This window comes from Agelaius phoeniceus, chromosome 15 (genome assembly GCF_051311805.1).
Source record: "Agelaius phoeniceus isolate bAgePho1 chromosome 15, bAgePho1.hap1, whole genome shotgun sequence".
Taxonomy (NCBI): Eukaryota; Metazoa; Chordata; class Aves; order Passeriformes; family Icteridae; genus Agelaius; species Agelaius phoeniceus.
The window spans coordinates 307367-330218 of record NC_135279.1 but is presented as its reverse complement, the minus strand read 5'-3'; the positions used below and the strand labels follow the sequence as shown (position 1 = coordinate 330218).

At 53.1% G+C, this 22852-nt stretch overlaps 1 protein-coding gene across 2 annotated transcripts in view; it reads right to left on the bottom strand.

Annotated features, from left to right (window-relative positions):
* The window catches only part of PPP2R2B (protein phosphatase 2 regulatory subunit Bbeta), a 60937-nt gene that overhangs the window by 25522 nt on the left and 12563 nt on the right, over window positions 1–22852 (bottom strand). Inside the window, exon 1 of one of the 2 annotated variants that reach the window (XM_054642723.2) lies at window positions 15403–15604. The exons of the other annotated variant lie outside the window; for it this stretch is intronic. Within the exon in view, the coding sequence (XP_054498698.1) occupies window positions 15403–15472 (70 nt within the window). The 5' untranslated portion in view covers window positions 15473–15604. Of the gene's footprint in view, window positions 1–15402; window positions 15605–22852 lie in introns of those variants that run through there. 2 annotated transcript variants of the gene reach the window in all.

The window sequence follows — 22852 nt, the reverse complement described above, 5'->3', positions numbered from 1 at the left end:
TTCCAGGCCTTCAGCAGAAGAAATGGATTTTCAGGGACTACAGGCCAAGCAGAGAGGTGCTATGGGAAGGTAACTGCCCCTTTGGACATGGCCCAGAGAGCCCAGCTCCGCATGGCTGGGAGCTGCCTCAAAGCCATTTAACACAGAATTAGGTAAATCTGGATAAAAACAACACCGTGAATCTGTGACCTTCTGCTGCTCCCACTTGTCTGGCACTCACCACAGAGCAGTGGGGATGGCACTGAAGCAGAGGGTGGACAGAGTTTGGGAGTTACCATCAGAACAGGCAACCTTCCAGCAGGGAGAACGGAGGGCAGGAAACAAAGGGGATTTATCAGTACCAGGATGGCCACATCACATGGAAGGGGCAATGCCAAGACAAACCAGAGCACCCAGGGCCCCAGGCTGCTGCCAGCCCTCGCTCAGGCCACGGTGGCTGAGAGCCCACGGGCATCCCAGCAGAGCCTGTGACACGGGGGGACTGGAGGCTCCTCAGCCACCAGCCAGGGACAGGGAGGGGACACTGGGGGACTGAAGGCTCCTCAGCCACCAGCCAGGGACAGGGAGGGGACACTGGGGGACTGAAGGCTCCTCAGCCACCAGCCAGGGACAGGGAGGGGACACTGGGGGACTGAAGGCTCCTCAGCCACCAGCCAGGGACAGGGAGGGGACACTGGGGGACTGAAGGCTCCTCAGCCACCAGCCAGGGACAGGGAGGGGACACTGGGGGACTGAAGGCTCCTCAGCCACCAGCCAGGGACAGGGAGGGGACACTGGGGGACTGAAGGCTCCTCAGCCACCAGCCAGGGACAGGGAGGGGACACTGGGGGACTGAAGGCTCCACAGCCACCAGCCAGGGACAGGGACACCCTGGCCCAGCAGCCAGGGCACCCCAGTGCTGTCTCCTGCAGGGCTCCCACAGCACCTAACAAGGTGGGCAGACACGGCAAGCACAGGTGTCCAGCACCTGTGAGCTGAAGGCAAAGGGATGGTTCAGATGAGGGAGAGACAAGACCTCTGCAAGAAAAAAAAAATCTCTTCCTCCTTTTTCCCGCACTGTGTGGCAGCCACATCTCTAAACACTGTTCCAGATTGTAATTTCCCTATATTTTAACAGAGATTCTGTTTATGAAACTGCAAGAGGATTTAGTACTTATGAATAATGCCATGAGGTCTGGGAGATGTTTCTTTATATGATTAACTGACCACAGGCCATTTGTTTTACAACAAAGAGGCTCAATGATCCGTGCACTCTGATTTATTCAGCCCCCATCTACTGCAGTGGCTGAAACCTTCCTGGTACCCATATCTGCACAAGGATGGGAGGAATGCAGACCATGAGAGCCTCTGCATGCCAGTCCATCAGCTGGGGCAGCACTGATGGGCAGGATCCCCAGATGATGGCAGGGGAACCCAACTGGCACACCAGGTTTCACAGTGAAGCAGGCCAGGGTTCTGCTTTCGAGCTCTCCCTAATGCTGTCCTCACTGGGGCATGGCTGCGGGTTTCACCCACATTTCTGATTTCAGATACAATATTTGCTGCAAAGATAACGGGTATTACAAAATAAACTAGGGGAATTGATATTGGCCCTGCCCTATTGGGCGCCGTTGACACTGTTTGTTGATGAAATACTGCTGCACTGAAACAGAGTGTGAGAACTGGCAAGTGGACTTCACTCTGAAGAGAAGTGGAACTGACAAATGTACTGTAATTGTCCAAACTGAGCAGCTGATGGCAAGTACCTGGCATCCTCCGGGTATCACACACTTTTTCTCTCCAGCAGCACTCCTGCATTCCAGGAAAGGATGCTGGAAATGTTACCTTCCTTCTGAATTTGGCTCTTAATAATTGAACAAGAAATTATATGGCCACAGAAGAAGTCTGAGTTTCTCCATCCAATGAAACACAGCAATGCCTGGCTGGCACTTTATGTTGTTTTGTTTTGCTGTACATAAATAATGAGGAGTGAGGATGCAGTACTTTGACGTTGAACTTGGGAGTATGAGCAAAGCTACAGTGAGAGTAAGAAATTATGCAAAACCATTTGTGCTTGGAATGTCAATGTTTCAAGATGATGCAAACAGGCACTTTTTAAACCTCTTCTAAAAACCCAAAGAAGCCTTGGGACCAAACCATATGGTTTAAGTCAGCAGCCTATAGCAAGCTTAATGCTTCTGCCAGCCAGCAAGGATTTGGGCAATTAGTTTATTAATGTGTTTATGTAAACAAAGAGAAAAAAAGTTGGGGAAAGTCTCATCCATTTCTCTCTGCCAAACTTATTGAGCATCATCAAACAGAGAAAATGCAAATCTAAGAAACTTTAAAACCCAACAAAGCCCCAGCCAGCCCCAGCACCCTGACAAGGAGAACTGGATCCCATCACATATACAGGGCTCAGTGGTGTCTTACCAGAGTAATGAGGAATGGGCAAAATGGTCCCTTCCAACCTCAAGAGTCTATGGAACCTCAAGCAGAAAAATACCATATCCCTTACAGTTCATTATTCTATATCCCTGACTCAGGACATGGAATATCTAATTATCCCAATTGCTTCTGCTTTGGGAATGGGCCCTTTACACTGGGATAAAGGTGCCTATAAACAGCAGCATTTCTGCCTGCTCAGGCAGGGTCAGGTTTTATATGCTCTGAGAAGATTAACTTTATTCTTAGTGAAGAATTTAATTACAGGAAGCGATTAGCCAAGTGCTCCCAGTCAATACAGATGCAGTACAAGCTGTGCAGGAGTGGGCACCTTTGTTCCTGTGCAGGAAGTCCAGAAACACTGACATTATTGCAAAGCCATTTGGGTTTTAAGTGACACTAGCCAGACCTGGATCTCCACAGGCCAATTACAACATGCTGACTTAAGCAACTTTCAGCAGGGCTGGGAAACCAATAAAAAGACAGCAGGAGACTGAAAGTCCATTTTAAAATGCAGGAATACATCAGTTTATAGGTTTGTTTTCTAATTGCAACACTGCAAAATTCAATGGCTTTTGAAAAGTAAAAGAAACACAGGAAACTGCTTGCAAACTCTGCTAGCCAGAAAACAGCACTTGCTGATAAATGTAACTGTTTTCTCTGTCTTTTGGAGAACAGGACAAAAGAATGCCTTGAATATTTGCTGTCTCCTGTAACCCTTTCCACGGCATGTTAATAACTGCAGCTATTCACTAAGCAAGAAAAAACTGTAATTAAATATACCTAAAAGAGCTTTCCAGCCTCCAAATAGCACTGCCAAGGGCTAACAAAGGCTAAATCCAGCAAGCCAGCCCAGCTGCCTGCTAGCAGGCTCCCACTGAGGCAGCGATGGTGGGAGCCCACACTGAGCACCCAGCGGGGACAGCTCTCCAGGATGATACCATGGAGCTTTTTCTACTGCTAATTACCACCCACACGCCCTCCCAGGCCTGCTTGTGCACTGAGAAGGCACTGGCTGGAGCCACTGCTCATCAGCCGCTGCCCTGAGCCTGACACACAGGATTTCCAGGGGGTGCTTTCATTTGAAGGCCTGAGACTGCATATGCAGAGGAAAAAACCCTTTTTCTGGCAAACCCTTGTCCTCTATTTCATCACCTCATCAATAACTTTGCACATTGTCAGAAACAGATGGCAGGGAAAGAAAGAGGTTTGGGGAAGCAGCAGCTATCGGGAGATCAGGAACAAAGTGGCTCCCAAGTCTGGAATTCTGCTGTATACCAGTACCTCAAACCAGGGCACAGCTCCTCCCTGGAGCCAGGAAAATCACTCCCAGCCAGGGAAGTGAAGAGCACATATTCCTCCTCAGCCTGGCTGCTCCACCACTGTGGGACAAAGCCCTGCAAGGCAGAGCTGGTGCTGCAGTGCCTGCTTGGAGAGGAGGGCTGGCACTCACTGCTGTGGGCACTCCCCGGGTCAAGCCACAGCCTATAAACACTCTGAACAGTGGGCAAGATGCTTTGCCTGTCCCCAGCAAATGCTGAGCCAGGGCAAGACACCCAGCCTGACATGGACAGACACCTCCTGCACATGGGAGCATGAGCATTCCTGCTGAGATGAGTCCTTCCAGAACATGAAAGGTGCAGTAAAATGGACCTGAAAACAGCCTCACAGCTTCCTTCTCAAGAGAAAGCAGAGCCCTCTTAATTAAAGAAACAAAGCCTTTAAGAATAGTACTCCAAAGCCCCTCTGGTTGCCCAGGCTGCCTGGGTCCCTGGCAAAGGCAAACACACCAGACATGAGCACAATTTGGAGCAATTTCTGGCAGCTCTGTGCAGAATATTTCCTCCTGCGTCGGAAGGAGGGCTCTGGCTCACCCTGCACCACTCTCCTGCTGCTCCCACACCAGCAGGTCCATGGCTGGACCCACCCCTTGCCCCACGAGAAGCTGAGAGCTGGGAAGGGACAGGGTGAGTGAAAGAAAAGGCAAGAGCCATGTCCCCAAGCCCAGCAAGCAGAAGATTCACTAGAGGTGGTGACAAGTGTGTGTGTGTGTGTGTGTGTGTGTGTGTGTGTGTGTGCGTGTGCATGTGTGTGTGTGTGTGTGTCTGCGTGTGTGTGTGCGTGTGTCTGTGTGTGTGTGCGTGTGTGTGTTTGTGTGTACATGTGTGTGTGTGTCTGTCTGTCTGTCTGTGTCTGTGTGTGTGTGTGTGTCTGCGTGTGCATGTGTGTGTGTGTCTGTGTGTGTCTCTGTCTGTCTCTGTCTGTCTGTGTCTGTCTGTGTCTGTCTGTGTCTGTGTGTGCATGTGTGTGTCTGTCTGTGTCTGTGTGTGTCTGTGTGTCTGCGTGTGCATGTGTGTGTGTGTCTGTGTGTGTCTGTGTGTGTCTGTGTCTGTCTCTGTCTGTCTGTGTCTGTCTGTGTCTGTCTGTGTGTCTGTGTGTGTGTCTGTGTGTGTTTTTGTCTGTGTCTGTGTCTGTCTCTGTCTCTGTCTGTCTGTGTCTGTCTGTGTCTGTGTGTGCATGTGTGTGTCTGTGTCTGTGTGTGTCTGTGTGTGTGTGTGCAGCCAAGCACACAGACATGCGCAGCAGCAAGTGGAGACACAGCTAACTGTCCAGAGCCATATGGGCTCTTCGATTCACAACTGCTCATCCCTGAGAAAAGGGTCCCCAAAATGCTTGTGAGCATTCCTCTGTCCTTCTGCCTCCTTCCACAGGTAGAATACCCCATCAGGAAGGGGGAGATGGCATCTGCCTGCCTGAGAGAGAGCCTTGGTGCTGGTTTTGGCTGTTCAAGGGGCTGGCAGGATGGGTGGTAAGTCAAAGGCCTCAAAAGACAACATCCTTCTGCAACACAGACATGTAGAACCACAGTCCTCCCATCCCTGTAAAGCACACGGGACACTGGGAGCACACAGCCAGAGATGACAGGGACAGGATCTCCCACCTGCACTTAGCAGACAAAGCACCATGGCCGTGTCCATCCTCAGCCAGGGCCAGGGAACACGAGGGTTGGGATCTACAGCCCATGACACGCCCAGGCAGCCTTCACATGGAAACTGACAGCAGCATTTGGCCCTGAGAGCCCAACTTAGAGCAGGGCTAATTGTATTAAGGACCACACAGCGTATTGCTTTATTTGTAATGAGTTTTAGGCTTCGGAAGCTGAGAATCCCATCTGCAAGAACAGACTGTTGCAGGATTCATCTATTAATAGCCACTGGTACACACTTCCAGCTGAGGGACACAAGGAGGGAGGAGACAACCAGATGGAGATAATGCATTAGGGTGACACAAAGCCAAAAAAAGGATGATCCACTTCCCCACATCCTCACACACATCTCAGGCTTGCAGCAGGGAGCAAATGAAGTGTCACATGTGATTAACTCATAAACATCCTAATTAGAAAGTTCTTACACTTGATCAAATGTCCAAATATGACAAGACTTCAGTGTCCTCCCCAGAGCCCCATGCAAACAAGGAAACACAGCAGACTTCAGCTCCAACTTCAAAGCAAGGCCCATGCCCAGCATGGCACGTGTAAGATCCTGTTTATGAAGTGCTTTGAGAGCTGCTGGTGGAGGTGAGTTGGATGAGAACCAAGAGCCACTCTTCTCCCTTCTATGCTACACCCAGATGAATTCTCTGACTCAGGCTGACCTCCAAACCAGCCTGTCAGCAGAAGCTGTTGCCACTGATGGCAATGGTGAGAAACTCTGACCATCCAAAGGTCCATGGGAGACATGGATCTGGCCTCACTGTCACCAGAAACAGCCCCAGCTACAAGGTAATCTCTACACAGCATCATCTTCACAATCTTGGGTGAATTCAACCATTTAGTGCCACAGGTACTGACGCCTAGCTTTGTTTTTATGCCCAATGTTTTTCTGCCTGATGACTTCCATCAAAAAGCTGAATACCCTGTTACAGCTGGAGCTGCTCAATCAGTAACACCTCGCTGCTGCACATTGCAGGACTCCTAATGAAAAACATTGCATCAAGTTGCCACATGACAGTATGGAACAGGATCCATAGCCAGGTCTCTGCTGCAGGAGAGCCTGTGCTGAGCTCCCCAGGAGCAGAGGGGCTCCCTCAGTACCCCCAGGATGCCAGCAGCATGGCAGCCCATCAGCACGGGGTTTGCTCCATCACCATAACACACTTGCTAGCAGGAGTCCGGAGGCTCCCCACAGTGCCTGCAGCTCCAGCCCCCCAGCCCATCTCCCTGGCTGCTCTCCGTACAGAACACAGCAGAAGCACAGCTCACAGCTCACAGCATGGCTGAGCAAAGCCAGCAGAGCTCCTGGGACTCACAGGCATCACCAGGGGCAGGCAGGGTCCCACTGGACTCCAGCCATGACCTGCAGATGGAAATCATGCTGGGTCAGGTGGCTGCACGACCCCCAGAGCAGAGCCCTCACCTGAGGCCAGCGTGGAGAAACACCATCACCAAAACTTAGCCAAAACTCAGCCAAAACTCAACAGTTTGTCACTGCTGAGAGGCACAGGTCCCTGTTTGCTCTGGTGCCTTCAAACAGAGCAATTCTGTAGAAGGAAACTGCTGCAGAGGTGCTTGTGAAGGTTCTGGTGGGACTCTGGCTTCTGCCAAGAAATCAGGCAGACAAGCAGACTGCCCCTGGATCCCTGCAGGACTCGTATCCTCCAGCTGAGAGTGTTACCCGAACAGATCTTCCCAAGCAGAGGCAATCACAGGCAGACATCTGGCACACCATTCCTGCTAGCCAGAAATGTTCAATGGGGAACCAGTTACAAAGCAACACTGCTCACGCTGTTATTATAATTAAGAATCTGTCAGCCTGCTGAAACGAAGGCCAAGTTTATTTAGGGATTGTGAGGGAGGGCTCTCCAAAACAGCCTCTCTAATTCTCTCTCTTCCATTCCCCAGAACCCACAGAGATGCAGGTTTCCATGGACAACTTGTGGTTGGAGCAACCTCCACCAGTGCTGACACCTAACCTCCAGCAGCAGACCCCATCTCCTGCTCCAAAACAGCAAATGCAAGGGTCCCCTAATCATTATGGGGGTTTCCAGTGGAACTAGGAAGAGCAGGCGTGTCCCATCCACAGGCAGGTACAGTGGGTGAGTTTCCACTGGTGCTCCTCCTGCCTCAAGGGGCCATGCCATGCACCTCCCCTTCAGGACAGCACCTCAGGGGTCTGCAGAGCAGGACCCCAGGAAGCAAAGCTTGTTTGCCTGGGACTCCATGCTGGCTGAACAGCCTCCCACTGCACATCTGGACACTGCAGGTCTCTGGGCACCTGTCAAAGGGCTCCAGTGCTCCTGGAGCACCAGGCATGCGATGGGCAGTCTTCCTGGCAGTAGGTGAGTGCCCCACAAGCACATGAGAACACCCAGTGATGTGCACTGTGTGCCTGTGCGAGTTTAATGCAGGAGCCAGGTGTTAAACAAGCTACAGCCCCCCCTCCCCAGCACTGGTCAGCATCTAGCCCCATCAGCCTGAGCTCTGTGGTGAGACAGACTTAAGGGCTGCTGCCCCTGCACTCCCTGAGCTGGCTCCTTCTCGCTCAGTATTTGACTCAGGCTGCAAGGGAAGGGATCTGTCACCCCTGCTCCCCAGCTGCCAGGCTGCTGCAGGAATGGGCAGTCAGGCCCTGCACGTGGTGTTTGGCCAATGCCTGCACTCCTCAGGAAGCTGCTGCTCCCCAGGCCCCAACCACCCTGCCTTTACTCACAGAGCTAACAAAGGCAATGCCAGGAAATGCCGGATAACTCAGCACCGAGGCTGCACTGCTCATTTCAGGGCTACCTGGTGACACAGCAGCACACAGGCAGGGGCCCAAGCGCTGCCCCCAGCTCTGCCAAGGCAGCCAGGGGCAGCACCACCACTGAAACACAGCTGCAGCAAGCAGAGGACACCCAGGACACTGCTCTGGAGCTGGCTGACCATCACTGGGCACTGTTGGGGCACAGCATTGCTCCATGCCCAACAGCAGTCAGGGTGCCAGGGCAGGGTGAGAGCAGGGCAGGACCACAAGGGCACTGACTGGAGCCACACCAGCTCAGGTCACACGTCAAATCACAACTGAGACACATCTCTTGCCATGAGCTTGCTATCAGCTGATGAGGACCCAGATATCAAGAATGAAAACACCAAGATGAAACTTTTAAAACCCATTGGTCTTCCAAAGTCTACAACACCTTGAAAGCGAGCACATTTAGGGAGCCCTGTTTGTGTGGCTGTTTTGGGCTGGGTTCACTGAAGCCATAGATGAACCAGGAGCCATTTTGGGGTCCGGGGCTTCCCCCACTGTTGCACATCTCAGCGAGCTCGTTACCAGCATTTGGAGAGGTTCAGCTTTGATACCCCTTGCACTAAAATGAGTTGCAGATCAAACCAGGCAGTCAACAGAATTTTTAAATTAAACTACAAAATTATTTAAAATCCCCTTTGAGGACGTTATCACAGGGTTAACACCCACTCTTGGCTTCAGATAATACAGCAGCAATAAATGGTAATGTGCTCTATGAAACATGATTTATTTTTGCTGAGCAGGCTTGGCATTATAAATCTCAGCACTCTTAACATTTAAAGTTGTTATTCTAATGACAAAATAGACATGAGGGAGATAACAGTCTTTATCTCCATTAATGTTTTATTGTTGTTCAGAGAATATGGATATGGACTGATCCAAGCATAGGAAAATCACAGCAATTTGTTTGCACATTGGGGAAGCTGAGATAATGGTTGTGTTTTATGACCACACCAGGGAATCAGCTGAAATGCAGGACAGAGCAGATCAAAATGCGGGATTAATCGGCTGCTTTGGTTTCTGGTTTATATTCTGGTTACATTTCCATTCCCAGGACCTGCCTTAGCATGACATTAGAAGAGATGGTCCAACAGCTGACTCGTGGCACCCAAGGAAGTGAGGAAACAGGCTTTGAAGGAAACAAAAAAGGCTGCACAACAGTTCTGTGCAATGCAGACCAGCAGCACTGCCAGGGAGGCAGGATCCTTCTGGGCATTCAGCTGCCTGGAGCTGACTCTGCTCTCCCCGAGCGCGGCTGTCGGGGCCCCTGCAGCTTCCTGTGGTGCCACAGCACAGAGCTCCTGACCTGCCCGGCATTTCCCCTCCCTCCCAAGGCACACCACACCTCAGAGGACCCCAACACCCTCTGTAAGCTGAACCTGAAACACTGAGCTGAGCTGCAGTGAGGGCTGTGCTCCGGAGGCTTAAGCAGATAAAAGCTGAAAACCAAAACAACAGAAACTCCAGACAAACCACACAGCCACCTGCCCCATCCTGGGACCCCCTGGGCCAGACAGGGCAACCCTTTCCCCTCAAGAAATCAGGTGCATGATGCATCAGGGAAGAACAACAACCAGCGCTGCCCTCATTGACTCCAACAGCTCAATCACACCTTTTCTGGGAGGATGGCAGGGAGGTGAGCTGGGGACAGCATTCCTGACAGCACACAAGCAACACACCACAACACACCAGTGTGCACATCTGGCCTCCAGTGCCCAGGTGCTGGGGCAGGTGGCCACGGTGGCATCTCAGCCTTTCCCAGAGTGCTGGGTCAGGCCCAGGCCAGTTCCAGGTTTGCTGTGCCTCAACTGCCCCTCCACAGGGCAGAGCAATCGCCAGCTCCCCAAGTCGTGGGGATTCGGGAGGGCTGCAAAGAGCTCAGGTGCCACTGCCCAGGGCAGCTCTGCACAGGGATGCTGAGGTGAGAGGTCCGGGGGCCTTTTGGTCAGCTCCAGGCAGAGCGGCTGTGCAGCAGCTGCCCCAGCACCGGCTGCGCGGAGCCCCGGTACGTGCCTGGGCTGCCTGGGCACTCCCCACCGTGCCCGGAGCCCGGAGTGACCCCGGCACTGCCCGGAGTCCCGGTACGTGCCCCGGTACCTGCCCGGTACCTGCCCGGTACGTGCCCGGTACTCCCCCTCGGTACTGCCCGGAGCCCCGGTACGTGCCCCGGTACGTGCCCCGGTTCGTGCCCGGTACTCCCCCCCGGTTCGTGCCCGGTTCGTGCCCCGGTACTGCCCCCCGGTACGTGCCCCGGTTCGTGCCCGGTACTCCCCCCCGGTTCGTGCCCGGTTCGTGCCCCGGTACTGCCCCCCGGTACGTGCCCGGTACGTGCCCCGGTACTCCCCCCCGGTGCCCCCTCCCGGCCCTGCCCGGCCGCTCCCTGCGGTGCCCGAGCCCCGGGCCGGCCCTGCCCGCAGCTGGGGCTTTGTGCCGGCTCAGCGCCTCGCAGCGAGCGCCGCACAGCCGCCCTGGGGAGGAGCGGCGAGAGGCAGCCGCTATTTTTAAGCCGCCTGATCAGCACCGTGCCCGGCCAACCGCTGCGGGCGGGGCTCACCGCACCCGCCACGCGCCTCGCACCGCGCCCCGACAGGCGCCAGCTCCGGCAGCAGCAGCAGCGTTTCCCTGTGACCCAGCAGCGGGCACGCGTGTTCTCAAAGGATTTTTTCCACCAGCATTTATTGCCCCAGCCTAACAATCACTAACAAGCAGGTCTGGACTCAATAATCTTGGAGGTCTTTTTCAACCTTAATGATTCTATGAGTCTAAGCCTGCTGGCAGGGGTACACCTCTGCCCCAGCTTGCAGAGTTAGGGAAGCTGATGATTACCGTGTCTGCCACAGCATTAGGCCCTTCCACCTACCGACCTTCCAGGCACCAGGTCTCACCAGCTCTTTTGGGAGGAGGCGTCAGGGGTTTGGCACAGCCCTGCAGACTCCTTCTCCCACAAGCAGCCACAGGGGCAATCTGCTGGGCCAGATCAGGAGCACATCCCACCCAGCATCCTGTCTCCAACACACAACAGGTGATACACAAACAGCAATCAGCAACGTTTCCACTAGCATTCTCCTACCCTCTGCAATATTCAGCCCAGGGGGCTCATCAACCAGAGGTGGTCTCTCTACATTTAATAAATCTTGACCACTCCACCAAGACCCTCAATTCCATCTCAAAACCTGATGAGGGTCTGTCCTGTCGGGCACCCCAAGGATCACCTGCAAGCGCCCACAGCACCGCTCGGGGTGCTGGGCCTGAGGGCCTGACCAGTGCTGGGTTCTGACCTGCTGCAGCTGCAGACCCCACAGCAACAGGGACCAGGCTAACTCCAGGCTGTAAGGCCAGACCCCTTCGGGTGCTGTTGGTGCCTCCTGGGAGTGACCCAGCTTTCCCAGCCCTGGAGAGGCAGCAGCTTGCTTCTTGCACAGAACTGAGGGGACAGAGACAGACGCAAGCCATTACCAGTGCCCAGGCACCCTCCTCACAGTCCATCTGCAGTGGGTCAGCCACATCATTACCTGCTCCCAGTCCTCTCAGTAATCTCTAGATTACAGAGCCCCTAGGCACATCTATTCTCTCATTAATCTGTAGATTAAAGCATCCCCAAATCGGCTTTGACGTAGAGCATTGCAAACAGTTGAGTTATGCTGTGCTTCTGCCGAGATCCCATATGAGACAGAACAAGGGATGGACCCACGTGTATGTGGGTCCTTCCCACTTGGGGAGCAGAGGCTCAGGAACAGGAAGGGATGTCTAAACACAGTACTTGCATCGTTTGCAACAACAGAAATACCCAACAGCTCTTGCCCTAAAACAGCACTGGGAGATGCTTCACTTGGTGCTTTTCTGGAGACTAAAAAACCTGCAGATTTTTAAAAAATCAACCACCGTACCATAGAGAGCTCGGGGCAACCTTCCCTGGCATCAGGGCAGGGAGGCACTGGCATCAGGGCCCCTTCCTGCAGCACCATGGCAGGGCAGCATGGGAATGACTGAGATGCTGACAGAGAGTTACAGAGGGAGTAACAAGATTAAAGCAGGAAAAGGAAATAAAGGCTTAGTGATAGATTTTGCAACAGCAAAACCTACTCGGTTTGGGAAACACCCCCTCAGGAGATTAAACACTTGCAGGGGCTTTAGCCAGCCCCAGGGAAGGGCGCAGGGAGCAGCCATGCAGGGGCCCAGGAGTGGCTGCAAGGTGTCACGACTGTCCTGCCCAGCAGGGTCAGCCCCGTGCCTGCAGGGGAGAAAGTCCCTTGGCAGAGCCATTGGGAAACACGGACATCCCTCAGGGGATCCCGGATGGACCCCACAGCAGCCCCACACCATGAGCACTCCCAAGGATCCTTCTCCAACAGCACAACCACCTGGCCAGGCCACCTCCCCACCAAGGCCTTAAGGCCACATCTCCAACAAGCACATCTAGAAGTGGAAGCTGCTCCGATGGTTGTTTGTATTCAAATGTCTCAATTTGTCCTACTTTTGGCTGGGCACTCGGCAGAATTGCCAATGAAGATAGATTTAAGCAAAACAAGAACAAATCAAGCCTATTTTCTGGACATTTTTCATGTGAGGTCTGCCGCTCTGCAGCAGTGCTGTGAGATCTGAGCTGGCACTGCCCTGGAACCCACTGGTCCTGCTCCCCGTGGCCGGCAGACCTTGTGGCACAGCCGGGGACGTGGGCTGCACCTCAGCACCTCCCTGGCAACCCGAGTCGAATTAGTGCAAGGGCCCCGCTTCTTCTCAGCAATACTCCGAGCTGCACAAGAACAAGGCATTCAAATGTGCACTTGTGAAATACCATCCTCACCCCACATTTGCATGAAAATACCAGACCTATTTAAGTGACAACGACACTTCACTAAAGCAAATTACATAACCGGCTATTTCCCTCAGCTGACACACCAGAGACACTTTCATTTCCAAAGCAAGTGTGCACTTGCTGCATAGTATTTGGAAGGATTTTCTTCTTTTTAAACCAGATACCACAGCGTTTTAGGCATATGCTGCTTTTACATGTAGGAAAAAATGAAACTCAATTATCTAAATTTTTTATCTTAGCAGAATCTACCATTTCAAAGTGCAGTCAGCCTCCCTCTAGCAGAACCATTGCAAGGAGTCAGGAGTTCTATATAGCACGAAGGGAAGAAAAACTCCCAGCTGATAGACAGCCATTAAATCCCCTCCTGCACTTCCCCCTGCCCTGCCACCGCAGCAGGGATCTCACCGGCTGATTCTGTCATCTACTGCACAAATGCCTCTGTTTCATTTCTACCGAGAGGATTGCTGTGGTTCCCTAGTACGACGCACAAGGTCCTTCTGAAAATGCCAGCATACAGCCACAGATTGCAGACAGACTGGATCTTACCACTGAAAACCACCAGCCTTCCCAGAAATCACTGTGGGCTCCTCTCCACCCTCCACCCTTCCCCACCAGGAAACCTGAGCTCTCAGCAGGTCACAACAAGGTAGCTACAGCCTCATTTCACATTTGCTGGCTGTTGCAGCTGCCTTTCAGAACGCAGCAACAACAAAATCATCCTTCAGAGAGCACAGCACATGGCGATGTGAGCAGACAACCGGGAGGTCCCATCGTGGCCACAGCAGCCTCCCGGAGGCACCGGCCCGCGCCGCCCCTCTCGGCAGAAACATCAGCGTGGTGTGGCCTCCACAGGTCCTTCACTCAGCGCCAGGGCAGGTCTGCCCACTCAGCCCAGAGGGCAGCAGCACCTGGCCCCACAGCACGTCCTGCTGGCCCCACAGCACGTCCTGCTGGCCCCAGGCCCACAGTGTGAGACTCCCAGGCAGAGCAGCAGAGCCAGGGGTGCCCCAGGACAAGCCCTCCCCAGCACCTGGGGGCTGTCACGCTGAGCACTTGCGTTCCAGCTACACACAAGCAACACAAAAAAACCATTTCTTTGGCTCATCAGGTATTCAAGTTTTCCATTACTATATCAAGCCAAAGACTTTCCACTAGATAAACCCTCCTTTAGCCATGTGACAAAATTCCCAAAGTCTAGCTTCCTCTAAGTCTCATGAGGATGACACCATAAGTGAAAGCCTCTTTGGCTACTAATTAAGCTACAAATAAGCCTGCTCAGACTCTGGTATGGAGTCTGGTTCTTGAAGCCTCATTGAAGGTGTCAGTGCTACCAGAAAGGGTGGGGGTTCACTTTTGCTTTACATCAGCTGCACTTTCCTCCTGAAGCCAGAGAGCAAAGGGAGGTTATGACAGAGCTGATGTGAAGTTGACAGCTCTTCAGCTACCAGGGAAGATAGCAGAGGCAACAGCAGCTCCATCCCCATCCCTCCTTCACCCCTCGCTGCTGGAGCTGCCTTTGTGGTGGCTGCAGCAGCATGTGCAGGCTGAGCTCATGTTCTGATGCCTGAACCGAACATGGCCACACCATCCTCTCTGCTCTTGAGCTATTATGGGAAACCACTTTCAAATGCACCATGAGCCTCACCAGGGCTGTGACATTATCCATGTGCAACAGCCTTGGCATCTCCTTGCATCTGCAACGCACCAGTCAGGATGCACTTCACTACACCTTCCTGAAGCAGCTTGTACTGAAAATAACCCCGAAACCACTGCTCCATTGACGAGATCTGCACCAGCGTTTGCCGTATTCCCGCACCCCACAGCGGCTTCAGCCACCTGCAGCACCGCGAACGCCCTCAGGGGCTGGGGAAGCCGATCCCGAGCCGCGGCCGCCGCCCGCATCCCTCCGGCTCCGGCGAGCTCCGCGTCCCTCCGGCCCCGCGGGCTCCGCTCCGGCGGGGAAGGGTTGGGGGGGGGGTCGGGACCCCCCTTTCTCCCGGGTCAGGAGGAGCAGGAGCTCCCGGAGGGGCCTGGCGGGGCTGGGGGCGGCTGCGTCCCGAGCGCTGCTGCGGCGGCTCTCGGTGCCCGGGCTCAGCGGCCCCGCTCCGCCGGGGCACCGGCCCGGCCCCGGGAGCCCACCCAGCGGCACCGGCGCTGCTGAGTCACCGCAGCGGCTCCGCCGCGCCCGCAGCGAGCCCCCGGGGCCGCCGCCGCGGGGCCGAGCAGCCCGGGCCGGGGCGGCGGTGCCGGTGCCGGTGCCGGGACGGCCGCGGGGGAGGGCGCGGGGCGATGCGCGGCGGGGCGGGCGGGGGCCGGGGCCGCTGCGGGGCGGCCTCACCTGCTGCGGGCGGGCCGGGGGCTGCGGGCCGGGCTCACCTTCCGTGGCATAGCTGTGGTCTCGCAGGAAACTGCTGCTGATCTTGCGGGTCTCAGCGTCCTCCTCCATTGACGGCGGGCAGGCGGGCGCGGGGCGTCAGCAGCCGCAGCCGCGGATCCATCATCCCCCCCCGCGCCCTGCTCCGCGGCGGCGGCCGCCAAATGCGGCGGGGGGGGCGCAGGGGCGGCGGTGCCCGGTGGCTCCTCCCATACGGCACCGACCGGCACCGCGCGGGCGGGCGGAGCGCGGCGCGGCCCCAGCCCCAGCCCCAGCCCCGGAGACGGTCCTGATCGGAGACGGTCCTGATCGGAGACGGTCCTGCCCGGGGATGCTCCCGCCACGGGGGATGCTCCTGCCCGGGGATCGGGGATGCTCCTGCCCGGGGGATGCTCCTGCCCGGGGATGCTCCTGTCCCGGGGATGCTCCTGCCACGGGGGAGGCTCCTGCCCGGGGATGCTCCTGTCCCGGGGGATGCTCCTGCCCTGGGACGTGCCCTCCTGCCCGGGGATGCTCCTGCCCGGGGATGCTCCTGCCCGGGGGATGCTCCTGCCCGGGGATGCTCCTGCCCGGGGGATGCTCCTGCCCTGGGACGTGCCCTCCTGCCCGGGGATGCTGCTGCCCCGGGACGCTCCTGCCGCGGGATGCTGTCTCACCTGGTGACGCACCTGCCCCGGGGACACTCCAGACCGGGGATTGCTCCTTCCTGCCCGGGGCGTCACCGGCCCTGCTGGACACCCCTGTCCATGGGGACGCTCCTGCAGCCTTCAGGCAGGACTGCCGCTCCCTGACCTGCCTGCCCAAACACAAGGTCCCAGCCGAGGGCTGGCAGCAGACCCTTTTTTGGCAGAGCCAGAGCACACGAACTCCCGCTGGGAGTCGCGGGACAGGGGATGCAGTAAGGGCCATGCAGGTGGCCATGCCAGCCGGGCTAAGGAGGTGTGTGCCCACAGGCAGCTGGTTCAGGCTCACCCTGTCTTGACTTTGGAAGGGGGTAGGAACGGTCAGTGATTTATGACCATTTATGACTCTGGTGGCATCCAGAGAAGAAAATGAACCCAAGGGCTATGGGGGAAGGGAGGGCTTTCGTGTTCAGGGCACATCTCTGAAAGCACAGGCTGTATTCTGCACTCATCATCCAGTGCTCACCAAAGGGAAACAATGGCCCACTGGAAGGGTTGTGTGCCTTGGTAGGGTCCAGGAAGAAGCCTTGGCACTGGCTGAGCCACTGACAGACACAGGGAGGAAATTCTCAGGGGAAAAGTTCCCTCAACTCCAGCACCTGAATTTGTAGGTAAAATCCAACCGCAGCATCAGGGCACAAGAAATGCCCAGCCAGGCAGCAGTGCACACACTGGGCAGCAGTGAGAGGACAGCCACTACTCCCCACTCTCACACTGACCCACAGTGTCCCTTCACACTCAGCTGCTGAAGGGAAACATGGGCACAGACACAGCCTGGAGTCTGCACCCCACAGCACCCCACTGCTCCACTGCTGTCAAGACCCACCTGAGCACTGTCCTGGTTCACTGTGCACAGGAATATCACCGGTGCTGGGCACTGGCTGGATGCAGCACGAGCTGGCACATGTGGGCACAGGCCCATGGCACCTGCCCACTCACCCAGCACCCCTCGAGACCCCCACACCACGGGGGAACTGCAGAGCTCAGCACACGAGCTGCTTGACAGCCCAGGGCCACCTCAGTGGGGAGTGAAATTGTTACTGGAACAGGAGGATGCAGAGGGAACGGACAAAGATGGTGGATAACATTGTAAACACAGTGGTGCACTGCAGCTTGATTTCCTCTCCCAACTGTGGTATCATAATTAAAATCTCATTGGGAAGGTACAAGATTTATTATTATTCTGTTGAGATTCACTGCCTGCTTGGGGGCTGCTTATCCTAGGGGAAGCATAGGAGAGAGCACCTCTGAGCAAGAGGGCTCAAGGACTCCAGTATGTCCAGAATGTCCATCTTTTGGACAGCAGGTTCCACACCCATGCCAGACACCCAGCACACCCAGCACAGCCATCACACCTGTGCCACACAAGCACCACACGTCCCTTGGAGGAGTGTGTGCATATTCTCAGACAAGGGGCAAGAGAGAGAAATCTTGTTCTACCCCTAGTGACCTTATGAGGAACGGTGAACTCCCAGCCCCACAGATGCCTGCCTCCCCAGGATGTTTTCTGTCACACAGAGGCTGATACAAGACATTGTAAAACTGCACCTTGGAGAACTCTGGCACTTACTCATATGCATACATAACTTCAGGATTTGTCAGTCAACCACATCATGTCACAGGCCACTCATTAATACAGGGATTACTCAAGTGACAAGCCAGAAGCATTCATCAGACAGGCATAAGCCTGAAGTCTCCATGCCCAAGCCTTCCCTGAATTATACTGCAATGTGATTTGCTTGCTGTAATCACCAGGCACATGTTTAAGTCAAGCAAACACATTGTATTTGAGGCTGAGGCTGCTCTTGGCTGCAGTGGGTGGGAGCCACAGGTTAGCGTGAATTCACTCCCTGTGGGAAGGCACAGGACCTGGCCACGGCTTTCAGCACAGCACAGAAATGCTGACCAAAGCTCTCCTGCAGGCCAAAGAGAGCCACAGCACTAACATCATGCTTTAGAAATAATTTTTATGTTGCTGGCAGCTCCTCGTGCCTGCAACCCCAGCACACCAGAGGACTTGGAGCTGCTGCTGGCCCTGGGGAAGTCGGCTGGCACCTCTGCCTGGAGCCCTGTGTCCCAGGGAAAGATGGAGAGCAAAGGTTAAAACTGCACCACAGCACTCTCCCCAGGAACTGGCTGCAAGCTACACACACCTGCAGGTGTCCTGCAAGGGGCAAGAGCAGCTTCAGACATGAGAAATAAAGACAGATTTTGAATAAGCAATTGTTAGCATATTACCTCCTCCCAGCAGACCCCAGATGCCAAACCCCAGGCCAAAGGCAATGCCCAGCTGAGTAACAAGCCCCTGCAATGCCTGTGAATATCATAAACACAACCAGTGACCTCCTTCCCTTCCTTTTCAGTAGACACCATCTTCAGTGTATTTTCACTTTAACAAGTGCCAAGTCCCTTCTCCTTTTTGAAGTAGCAAAATTCATTCCCCGATTGTGCATGAACTCTACTTATGTATTCATAAGTTCTGCAAAGTTTTTCAGTACAGTGTATCATTTAAACAGATCTGTTTAAAAGCTACCTGTTTGTTATGCAACACGCATAGGAGCTGCATCATGAAATCCATTTATTCTCAGCTTTTTAAAATCCAGGAACAAGCCTTTACAATAACTAAAAGCATTAGCTGTCCTAAGCAGGAATCCATTTGTAGATTAAATTTGCCAAAGGTCAGCTTGTAGCTGTCACAGTTCCCCAAACCCTCAGGTGTCTGCCATGTTCTGTACTTTGACATCTCCTGAAGAGCCAGGACACTTTCCACTCCAATGATTTTTGCTTCAATTAGAGAGGCTGAAGAATTCCATGCTCAGCTTTCTGTGGGATCTAAACAGTGTGTGAAGAATAATTGAATCAAACTTCCAATTTTATGCTCAGTACAGAACTTCCTTCACAGCATTTATTTTACTCTCCCACCCATGAGCACTCAATCTATTTTCCTAATTACTCTTTGAACAATACCTTCATCCTTTAACCATTAAATATAGATAACAAAATTTCTTTTAAACTTGTTAGAATTATTTCTGTTGTTTAACTGATGGTTAGCTCAGTGAGCTGATTTTCAGCAGGTCTTTAAAACACTTTTGTTGGTAATTCTCAAATGTTGTGACACACAGAAATAAACTTCCTCTGAAAAAATGAAGAGAGGATTACCATCACATGTATACTTACTAAAAAATTGTAGGTGAGTCCCATGCTTTTGCTAAATTTATTGGCAAATGCTTGCTGAAAAAAAAATGCCCACAAGTCCTTCAGCTCACAGATTCCAATAGATACAGCACTTTAGCTTCAAAAATCTGAAGAGCTAACTATGCAGCAAAAATGGGGCAATTATACTGTTATTCTCCACATATAATTGGTGTCAGCCACCTGGGCTGGTGGCTGGCTGGCCCATACTTAAGGGACAACCACAAAGGGACAAAGCTGTCTCAGGGCAGAGCCCCCGTGCTGCACACCCTGCAGGAACCCAGAGCTTCCAACACCACAGGCATGGTTCCCTGGCATGGCCAGAGACACAGACACCAGGTCAGGGATCTTGGTATCCAGAGGACCACAGACAACTGAGTCCTTCACTGCCAGTTTATCAATATTGTCCCAGAGAGGCCGATGCTCTCATCTTCCAGCCCAGGAAGCCTGGGCATGGCTCAGGAAGGGCACCAGCCAGCAAAGACCATTCCCACGCAGCCAGGGAGGGACGTGCATGAGGGTGAGCCCTCTCTGGATGAGCACCCTCACGCAGGACCATCCCCTGACAGTGTGCTGGGCTGCTGCCTGCTCCCCAGGGCATGCCTACAACCCCCACCACATGTTAACACTCTCACTGAGCCCCTGTGCTCCCTCTGCTCTCCTCTGGAGCCCTACCCTTGTGCTCCTGCAGTGCAGCAACACCTGACTGGGATTTCACTGACTAAGTCGATTTGGTTTTCACATTTTCTTCTGTAAGCCACATAAGCAAGCTAGGGAAGCCACAACCCACATCTGTGATGAAGTCCCAATCATATGAACCTTAATTAGCATGACTTGAGGAAGGCAAATAATTTACCAGATTAAACCAAGATCAAGAAAATTGGGAAGCCAGGTTGCATGCAGAGGACAAGCTGCAGCCCTCTTCTTCCCATATGGTGGAGAACAAGAGTCAGTACCTCAGGGCAGAAAGGGAAGAATCAGTTCATTGAATGCAAAGTAGGCGAAGACTTCTGCCTCCCAAAGGTCAAAGGATAAATTGATCTCCTTGGCCTTGACCCCTGCCATGCTGTTACAGGTGCTGGTACAGGCTGCACACGATTAGCAGCGCGCCAGTAACGAGCACTGCCACACACCCAGCCTGGCCTGGGGGACAGCTGCTCCCCAAGGGCTTTCCCTCCCGCCTGCAGTTAGACCAACCACCTTCTGCCACATTTTAGCAGCTTTCTTCAGACTCAGTCTTTCCCTACTAAGCATTTTATGCCAGGATTTAGAAAAGCCCAGACGTGCTCCTGTTCCTCAGATTTCTCCTATAATGCAACAGCTGCACAGCAACAATATAATGCACCTGTGCAACAGCAACATAAACATGGTGCTTGCAGGAAAAACTTATTTCTTATTCTATTCTACAGATGATCCAGCCATAACATACTTATTACCTCTATATTATTACTAAGTTAGACTATTGCTAAATACACTGCAGAGCACATACCACATGCCAAGAATGGAACGAGGCACAGAATATTTCATGAGGGTCTGAAACATCAATGTCTTTTAAAGGATACAGTGTGAACAGTTTGTCACATGTTCCTCACATCAGAGATATAATTAGCTTAAATACTTACACAGTAAATAGGATTTGCCACTTCTGAAGATTAAGGCCACATGCTTCAGCATTGGAGCATCTGAGCCAGTGTAGCACAGTCTACGCTGAGGAAGAAGTTTTTTCTTGAAAACAGCTACTCTGAGCCACGCTGCAGTCAAGGCTTGTCCATGTCTGTGTTTTGTCTGCTCCTATGGGTTTGGGTTTTACCTGGAGGGACAAACCCCACCGCAGGTGACAGTGGAAGGCCAAAACTGACAGGCCCTGATGGGGTGTGTGGAGTGGAACTCATTTGGGGGCACGAGTGCGGGTCCCTGGGAGCCCTGGGCACAGAGCACAGCCGGGTCCGGGCACCGTGTCCCACAGCTCGCTGCAGCAAAGGGGGATTGGTTAAAGGACACAGCAGGACTCGGGAACGTGGCTCATGAGACAGCCGTGGCAGGAGGGCTCCGCCTGAATTAATAAACCGAGCAAGCACAGAATCCAGAAATAAAGGCAGTATTTTTCTTCTTGGATTTTCCTGATGATTTATTTTCAGTCGGGGAAGAATATCACTGTGTTAATTTGAGTATTTCATATGGAAATACAGCTCTCAAAATGTTTTTATTAGGTTAGGTCACTCTATGGGAGGGAATGTGTGAACTCACATGTGCACTTGAGTGGAACAGCCACAAGTGCTTGTGGTCACTGGCTGCACACGCAGCCCCAGCTCCTCACAGCCCAGACCCTCCCCATGGGCATCAGGGCAGTGGCACCTGCCCTCCCCACCTGTGCCCCAAACAGGTCAGGCACCAGGGCAAAGGCAAAAGCCAGCTCCACAGAGCAAAGATGGCAACCACACACCACGGTAATAAAACAAACAAACAAAAAAACCGTAACCTTTAAAACTATTAAACAAACAGCAATTTGCAAACTGTTAATCCATCAGCTGATGATCAGAAGAACCAACAAAAGAGAAACAGGAATCAGTCTGAGTGCTGAAAAAGCAAACTTTGTCATGTAATGTATTTACATTGGACACTCAGATACTTCCCCACATATCCTGGGATATTATTTGCAAGAATGACTATTTAGTATTTATTCTGTTAAATTAGTAATTAATATGCAAAATTTCATATGGCCTCAAAGGTGGCTTTTATTTGAAAGAATGTTCACCAATGAAACACATCCAGGTCACTGTGAATTGTATTTCCTAAACTGCAATTACTTCACAGCCTTCAGTTAATTGAGTATGTCCCACATCAAAAAGTAATAAAATCATGCTATAAATTAAAGTAGGGCTGCCCGTGTCTTGCAACACAAACACAGTAAGTTTCAGCTCATTGGGAACCTGAGGCTGGGATTACTATCTTATAAAAATCATTGTGCTTGTCCTCAGATGTCACCCAGCAGCAGCAGAGTGGAGCACACACAGACATAGCCTGGCCAGCCTTACAAAATGGAAAGCAAAAAGGCAAATCAGTCAGAGGTAACTCCCCAAAGGAAAGGAAACTGCATGTCTGGCAGAGCAGCACTCCTGACCTGCACAGGGATTAGCTGAAATTCCACAACTGTCAGAAGGATGGATGGTGACCCAAAATCAGCCTGGTGGAAAGTGCAAAATGGGATACAGCAAAATACAGCTGCTGCTACAATGCTGAGAACTGGGGAACCAAGAGAGCCTGTCAGGAGTGATCAACTCACCTACTGTTTCCACATTAACAGGAACTTGTCAATTTTCAGTGGTGCTTCATGAGCCAACATGAGCAGAGGGGCTGCCCCAATGACCGTGCTCCCCCCGTGGTGCCCTGGCTGAGGGTCCCCATCTGTGGGCAATGCCCCATGACAAACCAGTCTGGACCCCGGCAAAGCACTGGAGAGTCAGCCTGGCTCATGCATGCTCTGGTTAACCCAGAATTATTCCAAGCATGAAACGACTCTGGTATTTTCTGGGGAAATAACAAGGGGTCATCCCAGCAGGCTCTGGTTCCCTGTGGG